Source organism: Dermochelys coriacea, chromosome 19 (assembly GCF_009764565.3).
Source record: "Dermochelys coriacea isolate rDerCor1 chromosome 19, rDerCor1.pri.v4, whole genome shotgun sequence".
Taxonomy (NCBI): Eukaryota; Metazoa; Chordata; order Testudines; family Dermochelyidae; genus Dermochelys; species Dermochelys coriacea.
In genome coordinates this window covers 3,877,241-3,892,558 of record NC_050086.2, presented here as the reverse complement: position 1 = coordinate 3,892,558, position 15,318 = coordinate 3,877,241, and the positions used below count along the sequence as shown (strand labels likewise).

Here is a 15,318-nt window from a genome sequence, read left to right as displayed (position 1 = left end):
CCCCCTCCTGCTGCTGGTGATGGCTTATCATAAGTGATCACTCGCCTTACAGTGTGTATGAAAAACCCATTGTTTCATGTTCCCTGTGTGTGCATATCAATCTCCCCTCTGTATTTTCCACCAAATGCATCCGATGAAGTGAGCTGTAGCTCACGAAAGCTTATGCTCTAATAAATTTGTTAGTCTCTAAGGTGCCACAAGTACTCCTATTCTTTTTGCGAATACAGACTAACACGACTGCTACTCTGAAACTGTGTGGGAGAGAGAATCTCTCACTGGCCACAAACCAGCTTTGAGCGCATGCAGGAGGCCCTGATACTTCTCCCTCAGCTCTGAAGTGTGACAGTGCAGGGTTCCCCCATCATTGCAATGCTCTGCTATTAAATAGCAAACAACATGTATGCATTTAAAGAACATCCTTCTCTCCAACCCTTCCCCCCCCACCATAAGCTACTTGTCTTCACTTTCAAGCCCTTGACAGCCTCTCCCCATCCTACCCATCATCAGTCATTTGCTACAGGGATGTCAGCTCTGCCTCCATTGCCCATTTGTTACATTTTCAAACAAGCCCCTTTGTACTCCCCCCTCCCCCACTGCCCCTCAGGTTTGGAGTTGCTCCTCCTGAATATAAACAGCGCTACCTCATTGTTGACCTTGAGTTCCTCCCTTAAAACTCTCCTTTTCTGTGATGCCTATGAAAAAAACCCTTAAATTCAATCACTGGTGTGCTAAGATCACAGCTTATGCAGCCCAATATTATTGCCTCATGTCTGTCTGTACCCACGTGTTGTCTCTTGTTGCTCTCTGGTGCAGGGACCCTCACTGTGTTCTGTTTGTACAGTGCCTAGCACAGAGGGGTTCGGTATGCAATAATGCAAGCAACAAGGTTTTGCACCAACAGTAGTTCCTGCTTTGCTAAACACGTTATCACCAGGCATCATTGTCCATAAAAGGTCAAAGAGATGAAATGGCATGGGCCAGCTCATCAACTGGTGTAGATCAGAGTGCTGTCATTCACTTCTGATTACACCAGCTGAGGATCTGGTTCTGGCCCCAGGCTGGTAGCTTGGTGCATGCATTGGAGAACTAGGCTCTGATACTTTACAAGAAGACACGTGACTGACAGGTATCCTGATGCTGCAGAACACTGATCAGTTCCCTTGGGAAGGGCAGCTGACTGGTCACTTCTCTGTATTTGGGGAGTGTGCTTACCAGAGACCCTCTCTATAGAAGAAGTCTGCCTGAAGTAAAGCCCAAATATCCAGGGTGCTGTGGAGGCAGCATGTTCGATCTCTAGGCAAGAGCTAGAGGATGGGAGGCCAGGGACTAACCTTGAGTGGACTCCCAGCAGAGCTGCTGGCTTGCTCACTGTTTGAAATGCATCTTTAAAGTCACTGCATGGAATGCTAGTTACAGAACAGACAGCGGCCAAGCAGTGACCAGCAGGAGCCACTGACCCACAGAATAACCACAGGCAACAAGGGGAAAAATGCTCTTTTTATACATGGAAAAAGGGGATTTCGAGTGGGGTGTTACTCTGCAAATCTGGCCTTTTGGGGTCCTAGGTAGTCAGTCTACCAGACTCAGACTAAATGCGTTCAGGCGGCAAGTTAAAAAGATGCCTTTATCTAACTTCCAGCCCTGCAAACTCCCCCTCCCCAAGATCAGAGGGTGGAGCTGGAAGGGGCTTTCCTTATGGGCCTTCACCTGCAAGAGATTTTACAGGCCAAATTCCACTCACAGCAACACCTGTGCAGTCACACACAGGCCTGGAGCCTGGTGCGCAGTTCTACTGAGGACACATCAGAAGGAGCTGAAGCCTGCTCATGCATCTGCAGCTAGGCTGGGGGTGCAGAGCTCAGCGTAAAAGCCATATAAAGGTACTCGGTCACCATAGCAGGTGCATGGGACTCTGACCTCACACAGGGAGCTGAGCCATGTTTGGATAAAACAGCAGGTACAAGTGTGACTCACCAGCCAGCCCAGCCCCAGGGAGCTGCTCATGGGACACAGGCTCTCCTTCTGCATCCCTTGCTGACAGGCACCGGGGCCCTGGTCTGCTTCTTCTTGCGGCTCGGCCCTCTGGCTCAGTCACGCCGCATAGTCCCACTCCTTTCACGGTAAACCAATGGTCCGACAAGCAGTCCACCAACCTCGCAGTGGGCCTTGGGTCTGACTCCAGTCTCACTAGTCCTTACACATAGCATCAGGGGACTTCATCAGTCCTCCCACCTCGTCGGTGGGTTTCTGCTCCACCTTCTTCAGTGGGCGGATAGGGGAACCCAAGCCGTGCCTCTCCAGGGACCCTTGAATCAGCAGCCAAGACCTGACTGCACAGACCCCTTGCTGTCTCTGTGGAATCTCTTCCTACATTGCTGTGTCTTGGGCTTCTCTCACAGCCTTTTCCCAGACTCTTGGTGTATCAGGGCCACTCCCTCCAAGCCTCTTCCCCAGGCTCCCCGCAGAGCTTCCTGCTGGCCAGCGGGTTCTGTAGGAGGGGAGTTCTCGTTCTCTCTCTGGAAGGGTAGTCTCTGACCCAGCATGCAGCCCTGGGCAGACTCACTCCCTGCTGCTTCCCTTCTCAATTGCCTTGGGCTCCCTGTTGCAGGCCTAGCTATCTTCAGGGAGACGCTATCTGCCAGCAGGTCACCTCAGCTCCTGGCTCCGGCCAAGCTTCCCTGCTTGAGTAAGAGCTAAGCGCCTGCTCTCCCTCATAGCCAGCCACACCTGCACCACGTTCAGCCCTTTAATGCCTCCCTCCAGGCTTGACACACACAGCAGGTGTAGCAGGGCAGGGTTGATTGAGCTCCTCCAGGGTTGACTAACCTCTTCTGGCCCAGGGTGGGCTTGGTACACCCCATCACCCTCCACTGAAATGGCCTTGTTTAAGAAAACCTGCAGCAACCATTCATTTTTCTGTGCACACCACCAGGGCCAGCTGCATGAGCTGATCAAACTCAGCTTCTGGGTTGGAGGCTAGTGGTCACCACGTTAACGTAGATTAATCTCTCTCTGAGAAAGCTGGTGGAGAGTATTTTTATATGACGGTAGAACTAGTTTTTACCTTTGAATCAGATCTCTGGTTCCCCATAGCAGCTCCTTAGCATCTTTGGTATTTGCTGAGCCAATAATCACTGGCTCAAATCAATGTAACAGATACTAGGAGCTATTTTACATGAGCATTAAGCTCTCAGACAGTTTGATCTTATCCAGCTACATGCAAAGATTGGTAGTATCAGCATTTCACCAAAGGGGGGTCTAAGTCAGGCAGCGGTTTCTGATTCAGCTGCAGCAAGTGAAAGCACAAGATGTAGATGACCAGAATTGATGATCAAATTACGTTTTGTTCCCACGGGACAGCCGGTGAATAGTGGTCAGCATAGGTGCTGGAATTAAGAGTGCAGGAGGTGCTGGTGCACCCCCCGATTTAAAGTGGTTTCCATCATATCCAGGGTTTACAGTTTGGTTCAATGGCTCTCAGTGTCCCCATGATACACATTGTTCCAGCCCCCCAGCAATCAGGATGTGAAATAGTTTTTGTGCCATTGGGCTAGCTGGAGACACCAGCACACTGGCCTGGACGCAGGGGACCATTTGTGATCTCCATTCCAGAGGGGCCTTATTGGCAGACACTAGTTCTTGTTGGAGCTTTCCCCTCTTGGGGCTTTGCACACAGGTGGACTGCACTGAACAACAGGAAAGACCCCTACGAGACCGGAAAGAGAGGTAGCATCGTGCTCCCCAGCACCCTGCCCCTGAGTTAGGAATGGACACGAGCTGGAACCCCAAATGCCCTGCAACGCCCTCTTCTGGGAAGGTGCTAGGCATGAGCAGACTCCAAATGATCATGGCTGTGGTCACACTTTGACAACACTCAGCGAGTGTGTGTGTGGGGGGGGGGGCACGCGTGTACAAACGCCGTGGTCAACTTCGACTCTGCCACACACTCAACAGCTGTCAGTTATGTAACGACATTTAAATCAGCAAAAAGCTTTTATTGTTTTCTCACATTTCAGCCAGCAGGAATAATTCAGTCACCAGTCAAACCAATTGTAAAGGCTGTTTGTGGAGAAGGCAGAACAAGCAAGCGGCAGGCTGCAGTGGCTGTTTCTGCAGGAGGAAGAGCAGTCGCAGCTTTCACTTTGGAAAGAAGTATGCTAGTGCTCCCCCAACAGCTGTCAGCATACCTTTTGTAGCAAGAGAAAGTCCTGCAGCACCTGAGAGGAAACAGAGGAATGTTACCCCAGTTCATTAGCTCTCCTAGCAGGCCAGTTAACCCCTGCCTGTGGTGCATCAATTTCCAACAAAGCTCCTGCCGACACAATCTGACTGGAGGCACAACAAAACAAAAAGCCCTCCTTAGTTTTTGGCATGGATATAATGAATTACGTTCTTAAATCAGCCTGCCGTCACTAGGACTAGTAAAACAGCTGTGTGCTTTGTTCACCTGTCTTCACAGAACACATTGGAATCTGCGTTCCTCTAGCTCGGGTCATTTATGTCTAATGCAGAATAGTGAGTGAGCCCAGTCCAAAGCTAGAGTGGAGTTAATCACATCTGACTTCCTTTTGCCATAGCCTTTAAGGGCCTTCTGTGGATTTATATGAGTAACAGCAGCTACTTTCTAATCTTTTCCCCTTCCCCTCACTCCCTTCTCCTGGGCACTTAGAAAACCAAAACACTTTCTTTCAAGCATCTGCTTGTTTGTGTTTCTCTGCAGTGGAGTGGCAGCTGAGTGTAATTGCACATACACCCGGTTCGGTGTTGGGATGTGGCTAGTGTCCCTGGCTTAATTTCTCCTGGCTGGCTAGAGTTGTGAGTTTGAGGAAGCATCCTCCATGGCAATGTGGAATTCCACCTCTTGCCTGACAGCATTGGCAGCTACAGGTCCTGCATCTGACAGTTTACACTTTGTAAGAAGATCGTGAACAGGATCCTAGGTGAGTGCAGGATAAGGTCAGTGCTAGTTAGGCAATGAGACCACTGATAACAGTATAGCATGGAGGACCATACGAACAGGGAGGAGCAGAGCTCATTTGCCAAGACAGTGGAGGGACAGTTCTTTACATGCAAGAGAAGTGAGAGCAAATGTGGAAATACTAAGATCATCTTTCACTGCAGAATTGTTTGCCAGATCAGACACTGATGCATATGAATGAAGCTCAGCTCCTAATGCCTGCTAGACTTACCTATGGATTGCAGGGTTGCCACAGCACTTCCAGCGGCTACCCCTCCTCCATTGGCTATGGCCGCTGCTGACATCATCTTGGCAGCAGGTGTCCCAACTGCAATGCCTGCTCCAGTAAAGCCTGCTGCCCCGAGTGCTGCTGGGACAACAATGGTGGCAACTCCTGCATGACAAAAAGTGCTGCAATGTTAACTACAAAATGGGATCCCAGAGCACTGCATCTCCAGCTTCAGTCCCCAGAGCCACCCCCAGACCGACTCCCTCGCTGCTTCAATTGCTCATGCTCTGAACCACCACTCACGGCTCCATTTTTGCAGTGGCAAAATTCAGTACAGGGCTTGTACATTTTCAAGCAAACTTGCTGCAAGCAGAAGTCCAAAGGACTTGTCTCCAGCCATAGGTGTCAACTTCTGCTCCCACTGGTGGGTGCTCGATCCTGCTCTGCCCTGCCCCCGCCCTGACTCCACCCCTTCCATGAGACCCCACCCCACTCCCTCCCACCCCTGCCCGCCCCCATTCCAACCCTTTCCCCAAAGTGCCCGCCTCAACTCCGCCCCCTCCCTGCCCCTATTCCGAAGCTCTCCCCAAATCCCTGCCCCGGCCCCGCCCCCTCCCTGCCTCCTCCCCTGAGTGTGCCACGTTCCCGCTCCTCCCTCCCCTCCCAGAGAGGCCAAACAGCTGTTTGGCGGCGGCCGGGCGGGCAGCGCTGGGAGGTAGGTGGAGGAGCGGGGACACGGCGCTCTCAGGGGAGGAGGAGAGGAGTTTGGCTGCCAGTGGGTGCAGAGCACTCACTAATTTTTCCCACGGAGTCGGTGCCTATGTCTCCAGCCACTCTCCCTGCTCTCCTGTGAGCGCCTGCAGCTTCGCATGGCTTGGGGAGGCATCAGACAGCCAAGCGCCTCAGCATTCTGCTCCACACGGGTCAGAAGGGCCAATACATTCCCAGTAGGCGAGACCCCTGTGCTTCGGGAGAGCAGATGAGCCAAGTAAACCCAAGGCGCAATAAATCTCAGTTACAATCTCAAGTGTTTTGCAATATTGACCCACTGTCCTGAGCTTGCAACTTACCTAATCCAACAGTTGCTCCAACAGCAATGGGGATAACTCCTAGGAAAGGAGATGTTTATACTAGTGAGTCATCAAAGACTTCAGCAGATGTTCAGCAGATAAGAATAGAAATGGGGAGAGGCCTGTTAAGTGACCTGGATTTTGTTTGAACGTTCCCTGTCTCTAAACATGCTGGATTCCACTTTGCCATCGTCTTTGAGCATTTCTACTCGATAATGAGCTATGTACTCAGTGCTCCACTCTCTGAAAGGCTCTTTCATGCTCTTGATTTAAGAGCACTGACCAGCCCCAGGGCTTCTGGTAGGGTGACCAAACAGCAAGTGTGAAAAATCAGGACGGGGATGGGGGGTAATAGGTGCCTATATAAGACAAAGGCCCCAAAATCTGGACTGTCCCTATAAAATTGGGACATCTGGTCACCCTAGCTCCTGGTGAGGCCAGCAAAGCTGGGAAGATGGCTTCTGGGATCCTCAGGGCCATGTAGGCACAGCAGTGAAAAGGGAAATAAAGTTTCAGATGCTCCAAAAGGGATATTTTAAAAGGATCAAATAAAGGAGAACCAAGGGACCAGTGAGATCAGTGGAATGACTCCTGATTTACACTGCTGTACCGCACCAGAATCTGGCCCTCTCCCAGTCTTTCCAAGCTAATGCTTGCCACAGTAAGCCTTTCTCTGCCTTAGTTCAATGGCAAATAGATCCTCATGCAAGCCGCGCTCTATGAACAGACCACTGGGCTGCAGTAGAAGAGCAAGTTTCCTGGGTCTGCCCATGTACATAGGAATTGCCAAACTGGATCAGACCCGAGGTCCACCTCTGTCCAGTTTCCGGCCTCTGACAGGGGCCAGAGCCGGATGCAAGAACCCCTGTTCTGGGCTTGTGGGGTTACTGGCTGCCCGCACAATACCCTGACGCATTCGAGGTGCCTGTGACAGAGACCGCTCCTGGTCAGAGCTCAGTTAGTGAAAGAGAAGAACCTTACCAACCATGACTGAGACTCTGACCCACACGCCTTGGTCACTGGGATAGCAGCTCCGCTTCGTCAGCCCTGAGCAAAAAGCCAGAAATATGCTTAGACCTGGTCTGAGACTCCACCCGCACCCCGGGCTGGTGCCGGAGGCCTGGGTTTATGTTGGCCTCAGCATAGGGCCACTCCCTCCTAGCAACGCCCAGTGCAGCTCTGGGGAGGTGCCCCAGAGCCACTAACACAAGAGAGCCCCAGCCCCAGAGGCCTCTTCCTTTGCAGAGCCTGCGCTAATAGCTGGGGTAACCGATCCTCCGCCTGCCCAGCTGGGCACCCCGTGGAGCGTGTGGGAGCTTGTCACAGACAAGTGAACTCCTAGCTGCAAAGAGTCATGCCCCGTGCCCGTGTGGGGAGCACAGCTCTGCTGGGAAGCAGCACACGTATCAAAAAATTCTAGGGTAACACCCATGGCCCAGCCCCTCTTCTGCTCTTCCTTTCCCTTGCCTGGGCTGCCAGCACCTCAGCATAGGGTTGTCTTTGTCCCTGTCTCCTTTCCTTGGTGTGTGCAAATTCCTCCCCTCCTATAGCAGCTTCAGTGTAAGCTGGGATGTGGCTTCTAAAAACCATATAATGAGCCAGCTGGGGTAAAAGCCCTGCTGGTCCCTCTGTGGGTGAAGCCAGACAATTGCTGCCCTCTCGAATGGACTCACATGAAAATGATAAAAGACAAAACGCGCTCTCACCCAGGGGGGGTGAACGCTTCTTGCCAAAGGCTCACTCCGTTGGGAGCTCTCACGCTCGGGTCTTGTCCTCAGAGGAAACCGGCACCCTCAAAAGACAATCCTGGGAGCTTAAATTCATAATTTTGCTAGCCACTAAAAATCTTGGGCTTCATAAAGACGCTGGGTTTCGGGCATATGACAACAATCAGTAACCCACTCACCCCTTTGTCTTACGGCCACAGGGGCATTAAAGGGACCATATCACCTGGACTGGTCCCATAGCCTAGGTGTCAACTCCATATTCTAAACAATCTGTGCCACCTTGCATTTAGCTGTGACACCCAGAGTCCCTGTCCCAGACCTGACGAAGAGCCCTGTGTAGCTTGAAAGCTCATCTCTCACACCAACAGGAGTTGGTCCAGGAAGAGCTGTTACCTCACCCACCTCGTCTCCCCTAAAAGCTGGTAGAAGACAGAGATTCAGAAACTTTGAAGAAGCATTTGCCCCCCTCTCAGCTGTAGCTACGCAAGCTCTAACAGGACCATGTTCCCAGGGCTTTTCTACGTTGATTGGCCCAAACAGGAGGCCTGCTTGCAGCTTTGTGCGCAAACAAAACAGGAAATGAAACTGATTTCCTAAGTTTCTATTTTCCATCCCAAGTTGGACTTTATTCACCCTGAAAGAATCCTTCTTCCAAAGCCCAGTTAGTAACATGAATCAGGAACGCTGGGTGTTTAAAGTAGGATTTCATTTAAAAGCATCATTCACTTCCCCAGCAGTTCATCTTTCAGGAATTGTGTATGAATGACATAACACAGTTTGATGATTTTTGCCAAAACCCACTGACCCATCCACCCCTTGTAACACTGAAACAAACAAGCAAAATTAAGCCCCACCCCCAAATGCTTTATGTAATTTATTGACATCCCTTCACTTCTCCTTGAATCACCACTGCATTGCACTGCAGATTCCCTAGCCCTGCATGCAGATTCCCTAACCCTGGACAGAGTTAGAAGTGGTATGTCAGCGCTATTAGGATGAAGGGTCTCTTACCCTCAGAGCAGCAACTTACCTCCAGCATCCGGTGAGCAGAATGAACTGATTGCTGTGCAATGCAGCTATATCAGGAGCTCAGTTTCCGGGCATCTGCTACTACATGGGTACGTGTGCCGAGAGGACGAAGCATCCTGCACCAATAGCAGGGATGGCAAGATCCCACGCCCTGCTCCCCTTTAACCTCCCTGCCGCTGGATACCCGAACGCTGGAGGATTTGCATGTTAACATTCGTAGGGCACAAATAGATAAAACCACTTGAAGTGCCTCCCCTTGTGATCCAGACCCAGATGGTACAGTCCTTCTATGCCAAGACAGTAAACCCCACCTTGCCACATCCTAGCTGGGCAGGGTACTACCTCCCCATCTCCTTGCCCAAGAAACGTTCTGTAGGTACAAGCTGCAAAACAACTGCCCCCTGGGGTTCCACCCTCTTCTGTGCGGCTGTAGAGTAGATAGAGGGGACCTCTGTGGTTTAAAATTCTGCTTGGTTGGGTTTTTTTTGCTTGTTACATTAGCCTAGAAGATTCAGTGGTCAAGGCGAACTAGTGAAATGGTGACATCACAAGAGGCTGAAAGGTGAGTAATGGGGGGGGGGATTTTTAGTGACATAGCCCAAAACTCTATTTTCTGTTTGATTTTAATACCCACGTAACTCTAATGCCTGGGCTAGACAGAGAATGGTTTCATCCTGGTTTGAGACTGTCACAGTAATGGGGGATTGGAGGACCAGCTGCATCAATCCACTCCACGAGGCCCTAGTAGCGGGGGTGCTTTTCTTAGAGCTTTCCCATCTCACTGGATTGTGTGTCTTGGGGCTGAGTCATCAAGAAACAATAAGGAACAATACTCTACTGAGTAACCCGCCACTGATCTAGGAATGGCTAGCCATAGCCACATTGAGTAGCCACAAAATTAAACCTCAGGTTTATTGCAAAGCCGGCTCTGGATGGATCTATCTCTGGCAGAGGTCTAGAGCTTCTAGCTCTTTTTTCCACTTTGACAACACTTTGCTTTAGTCCTGGCAATCCAGTGGCGTGAAGGTGTGTGTGCACATTCGGTGAGCTATTTTTCACTGACACACAATCGACAATTTTCAACCATAACAACTCAGGGCATTTAAATTTGCAATTGTTTATTGATTTGTCACATTCAGCCAACAGCAATAATTCAGCCATAATCCCAACAGAACTTGACGTCTGTTGTGGAGAAGGTAGAACAAGCGACAGATGTGCAGGAGCTGTTTCTACAGGCCACTTGTTTTTGCATTCAAGTACAGAGCCATTTCTCTAACTTGCTACTTGATGCATTAGCCTGATGGTGCCATTGAGAAACTGCCAGCGGACAAGTCAGTGTGTCTTCCAGAGCATAAAGGAGCAGTTGTAGCTTTCAGAATAAGGCACTGACTGCTGCCCCAACACCTACTATCGCAGCTTTGGCAGCTACAGGGAGGCCTGCAGCAGCTGAGAGGAAACAGAGAATCAGCTAGTTAGTATCACGACTTATACTAGCAAGCCAGTTATCCCCTTCCCATGTCCGGGCACTATAGAAGTCATAACTCTTTGTGCTTTCTGTATGGATGCAATAGGTTACACTGTTGCTTGGCAGAGTCCCTTTTACCAGGAGCCAAGAGGCCAGTTCTGTACTTTGCTGACCAGCCTTAATGGTGCAGCCTTGAACAGGAGTGGGATTTTCAAACACTCAGGGCATTAACACTATTCCCCTTAAAGTCAATGGGGCGCATCCCCAGTGAGAACAGAGTGAGGTGAGTGAACCCTGAGTGCCTCTGAAGATCCCATCTGTTCCTCTACAACAATGGAAGCGAGCAATGGTACGGAGTGATCACCTAGTGAACAGAGAAGCTAGAGCATGTTGCATCTAAGTGCTTAGCAGTTTATTAGCGGGATCTGTGGGGAGCAGGTTTGGCCAGTCAGGGGAGAGACGCATTCCTCATTACATGCAAGAGAAATCAGAAATGCCAGACTCTCTCCATGCAGAGTTGTTCATAGGGCAGGAGTGCACTACCAGATACACATGCATTTCAATGACAGGTTAGCTCCCCATTACTTACCAATGGATTGCAGGGTTGCCACAGCACTTCCAGCGGCTACCCCTCCTCCATTGGCTATGGCTGCTGCTGACATCATCTTGGCAGCAATGGACCCAGCTGCAATGCCTGCTCCAGTAAAGCCGACTGCTCCGACTACTACTGGGATTCCAACGACTGCCACTCCTACATTCATGACACAGTGATGTTAAGCAAAGTCCAGGCTCCTACAGCAATTGCTTCTGCAGCAGAGCCAGCCCTCCATGGACCTGCACCCATCCACCACCCAGCTCCTCTCCTGGGTGGTTCAATGGATCGTGTGGTTAGCAACCAGGGAGGGCAACAGGGTCAGAGTGATATGAGAACCGCTCCCTGAACTGAACTTTCGCTAATCTGCAAAGCAAGCCCTAGCAGGGTGCACAAGTGGAGCTCAGAAGCAGCATCTTGCCTTCCTATCTCTGCTCAGCAGAGTGCATTGATGCTACAGGCCTTGCCGTACCCCTCTGGGGCTGGTTGCCCCTGGAAGGACAGCACCAGGGCAATGGCTGGGGATGGAGCTCTCACCGAGGGCACATACTGTATAAGGAAGGCTAGGCCCAGTATAGCCCAGTGGGTACAGGCTCTCCATTTTCACACCAGCAAAATGAACGGTGGGCTTGCAGGGTTTCAAAGGGATTGTCTCCAGCCCCTTTCCCTGCTCCCACAGGGACCCTGCAGCCTCATGTGGGCTGGGGAAGAAGTCAAGCAGACGGGCAGAGTTTTTGCTCCCCACAGGTCAATAACATCGGATGCCTGACTCTCCTGAGGTTCATTCGCACTAGGATGGATCCCAGCACTGCCGGGGCAGCTGGTGAGCCAGGAGAGTCCCCGGCCGAATAAGTCTTTGATAAGTACAGATGTCAAGTGTCAACCAATCAGTGCCATGGGTTAGCCCCTTACCTGCTCCAATTCCTGCTCCAACCAAAGTAACAAGACTGTCTAGGGAATGAGAATCTGATGTTAGTGACCCAGCAAAGACATTCACGTGCTATAAACATGTAACCATGCAAAGCTGGGGAGGTCGGTGCCATTAGTGAGCACCAGGATATTTTTTTTATTCAAACCTCTGCATCTAAAGCAGCTGGAGGGCCTGTTTCCAACGTGAAGTGTTTGATAAGGCGAGTGAGGCCTTCTCAGCCTGGAGAATTACCTGATGGGTTCCCTGTCTCTGTAAAGCAGCATCTCACTGGCCCGGAGGCTACAGCCAAGGCCAGGGAAGCCATGAAGAGCCTCAGCCCAATGTAACCGAGGGTCAGAATAGCAGAGCAAGAGGGAAGGGATTTGGGGATGCTCCAGTCCAAAAGGAACATTTAAAAAAGAAGAACCAAAGTGGCTCTGAAGTCTCCACCCCATCCTGGCCCCACCCCGGCCACCCATGGGAGCAGGGCCACTCGGGAGACTGTTTGCCCTGTGGTGGTGATGAGCCTCAGTACTGCCAGCGCCAGATAGAAGGAACCCAGCCAGTGAGGCTAGTTCTGAATTGTTCTCTTCCCTGCCACAGGCAGACACTTCCTGACGCATGCGTCGCTGCAGGAAGGGAGCGCTGGGGCTGCACTGGAAGTGTCCAGGGCCTCCCCCTGTTCTGGGTTTCGAGGGGTGGCTGGTTGCTAGCACAGCATGGTGACTTCGTCGGGGGGCAATTCTTCTTCAAGGCGCAGGTAAATAAAAGGCTGTTACTAAGCATGTTTGCTGCGTGTGGCTCTGAGTCTGTCACCTGGTTATCGTTGGCCCTGCACAGAAAGTGGGAAATGCAGTTAGTCCAGTTCTGAGCATCCTCCCAAATACAGCCCCTGGGGGCCAGTGCCACAGGTGTGGGGCTACACCACTGGTCGCACAAGCCAGCACATGTGTAATTGCTGGTGTTTGTACATGACCCAGTGTCACTAACTAGCCCTCAGCTCCTTACCCACGTGCAGCCTGAGCTAGTGTCCAGGGGTAACCCATTCTCACAGCTGATCTGCAAGATGTCTTGCCAAACCTCATCACCCTCCTAGCCAACCCCATTGCTTGGCTCTTGTTAGTGCTTAGCACCCCTCCGATTGCACGTGGGGGATGCATGGCTCTGTGCTAGCACACATCCAGCCTCGCTCTCTGCCCAGACTGTCCCCACCCATGCAGGACCTCCCTGCACCATACTAAGGGGGTTGTCTCTCACCCCTTTCATTCTTGGGCAGATTGTAATTTAAATTCTTGCTGAACTTTTCCCCTCCAGCTGGGGGTGCAGGCTCTGGGGCTGGGGATGAGGAGTTTGGAGTGTAGGAGGGTGCTCTGGGCTGGGACGGAGGAGTTTGGAGGGTGGGAGGGGGATCAGGGCAGGGGGTTGGGTTGTGGGAAGGGGTGCAGGTTCCATTTGGGGGTGTGGGCTCTGAGGTGGGGCTGGGGATGAGGAATTTGGGGTGTAGGAGGGTGCTTTGGGCTGCGATTGAGGGGTTCGAAGGGCAGGAGGGGATCAGGGCTGTGGCAGGGGGTTGGAACGTGGGGAGAGGCTCAAGGGTGCAGGCTCTGGGTGGCGCTTTCCTCAAGCAGTTCCCGGAAGCAGCGGCATGTCCCTTCTCCAGTTCCTATGCGGAGGCACGGCCAGGTGGCTCTGCACGCTGACCTATCCACAGGCACTGCCCCTGCAGCTCCCATTGGAGCGCTGGAGGGGGACCATTGGAGTGCATAGGAGCCAGAGGGGGGCCATGCCATGGCTTCTGGGAGCCGCGTGGAGCAGCCCCGACTCTGCTCCCTGACTGGAGTGCCGGAGCAGAGCAAGCCCCAGACCCCGCTCCCCAGCGGAAGCTCAAGGGCTGGCTTAAAACAGCTGGTGGGCTGGATTTGGTCCGCGGGCCATAGTTTGCCCACCCATGCCCTAACTGCCCTGCAATTTTGCTGTACTAGCCTCCTCCATCCCTGCTCTCTCTCCGCTATACATTAGTGAGAGCCTCAAAGGAAACAGCTTTCAGAGCCCTGCCTTGAACCCTTCCAGAATATTTTTTAAAACAGTGTTGTTCAGTGTCCCCACCCAGTCCCAGAAGATTGTCTGAGACCGACTCAAATGCATCCACTAAGAATCTCAAAGCTCTCTGCACAAAAGTTAGACTTGGGAGGTCTCTTCAAGGGGTACTCAATTGAAATTTGGCCCACAATCAAAGACAACCCTTCCCTTCTCCCTGCCCTCCCCCCAAAAAAACAACAACCCAACCCAAACCTCACAATTCAAGAGCATTAGAGAAGTTTGCATAATCACTGATGACAAGCAGGTGAAAGAGGATCCCTAGGTTTCAATTTCCCAGCCCAAGCTGCGAAATGACAAACGAAAGTAAAAGCAAACTCGGACTTAAAAAATACAGTAGAACCTCAGAGTTCCCAACAGCCGGGAATGGAGCTTGTGCCTAAAACTGAAATGTTCGTAACTCTGAACTAAACGTTATGGTTGGTCTTTCAAAAGTTTACAGCGGAACATTGACTTAATACAGCTTTGAAACTTCACGATGCAGAAGAGAATTGCTGCTTTTAACCATCTCAATTTAAATGAAACAAGCACCGAAAGAGTTTCCTGAGCTTGTCAAATCTTTTTCTTTTTTTTTTTAAAAACTTTCCCTTTTTTTTAGTAGTTTACATGTAACACGGCACTGTACTGTACTTGCTTTTGTTTGACTCTGCTGCTGCCTGATTCTGGTTCCAAATGAGGTGTGTGGCTGACTGGTCAACTCCTAACTCAGAGGTTCTACTGTACTAGGTTTCTTAATTAGAAGTGCGACTATGCACAGGAAAGAAATCAGATTAAAAAGGCTCTTGCTAATGGGGAAGTTACTTTGTTGGAAGCTGTCTTTCCACATCTGTTGTAAATATTGTCTGCTCCAGGGAGAGCCTCACAGAGATAAGGTTGGCAGAATTAAATTTCTTAAAATAAATTAACAGATACTGTTGTCTTTAAAAATGTGTCTATTTAAATGGTCACAGGTGTGCAAAAGTGTGGGGTTTAAGCATTTTTATAGATTTAAATTTTCACTGTTGCAGGAAATTATTGGGGATGGGCAGGCAACGGGATAGGGGTGTGTGTGTGTGTGTGTGAGAGAGAGAGAGAGAGAATAATTATTTAATGGCAGAAGACCTTGTTATTCAAAAACTTAAAGCCTTATAACCTTTACGATGAATTGTCAACATCACGTATCCAAATATCCAAAGTAAATAAATATCCTTCATTTAAACTCTAAGTTCTCCAGCAGCATTTGTCTTACTTTGCCTATCCATA

General features: G+C 50.7%; 2 protein-coding genes across 5 annotated transcripts; both read right to left on the bottom strand.

Annotated features, from left to right (window-relative positions):
* Positions 1-3,974: 3,974 nt before the first annotated feature.
* Positions 3,975-9,202, bottom strand: LOC119845371 (interferon alpha-inducible protein 27-like protein 2A). The gene is made up of 5 exons (XM_038377591.2): positions 9,014-9,202; positions 7,238-7,303; positions 6,257-6,295; positions 5,190-5,351; positions 3,975-4,217 (listed from the first exon to the last, which is right to left on the bottom strand). The coding sequence occupies exons 2-5, from the start codon at positions 7,242-7,244 to the stop codon at positions 4,138-4,140; spliced, it is 288 nt and encodes a 95-aa protein (XP_038233519.1). The 5' UTR covers positions 7,245-7,303; positions 9,014-9,202; the 3' UTR covers positions 3,975-4,137.
* Positions 9,203-10,113: 911 nt separating this feature from the next.
* On the bottom strand, positions 10,114-14,652 carry LOC119845370 (interferon alpha-inducible protein 27-like protein 2A). 4 transcript variants are annotated; one of them, XM_043505917.1, is made up of 5 exons: positions 14,277-14,652; positions 12,759-12,811; positions 11,982-12,020; positions 11,067-11,228; positions 10,114-10,458 (listed from the first exon to the last, which is right to left on the bottom strand). In XM_043505917.1, the coding sequence occupies exons 2-5, from the start codon at positions 12,763-12,765 to the stop codon at positions 10,385-10,387; spliced, it is 282 nt and encodes a 93-aa protein (XP_043361852.1). In that variant the 5' UTR covers positions 12,766-12,811; positions 14,277-14,652; the 3' UTR covers positions 10,114-10,384. The 4 variants fall into 4 exon arrangements, with proteins under 4 accessions (XP_043361852.1, XP_043361851.1, XP_043361850.1 ...); XM_043505916.1 differs by lacking the exon at positions 14,277-14,652 and adding an exon at positions 14,193-14,240 and having other exon boundaries at positions 12,759-12,805; XM_043505915.1 differs by lacking the exon at positions 14,277-14,652 and adding an exon at positions 14,086-14,166.
* Positions 14,653-15,318: the final 666 nt, after the last annotated feature.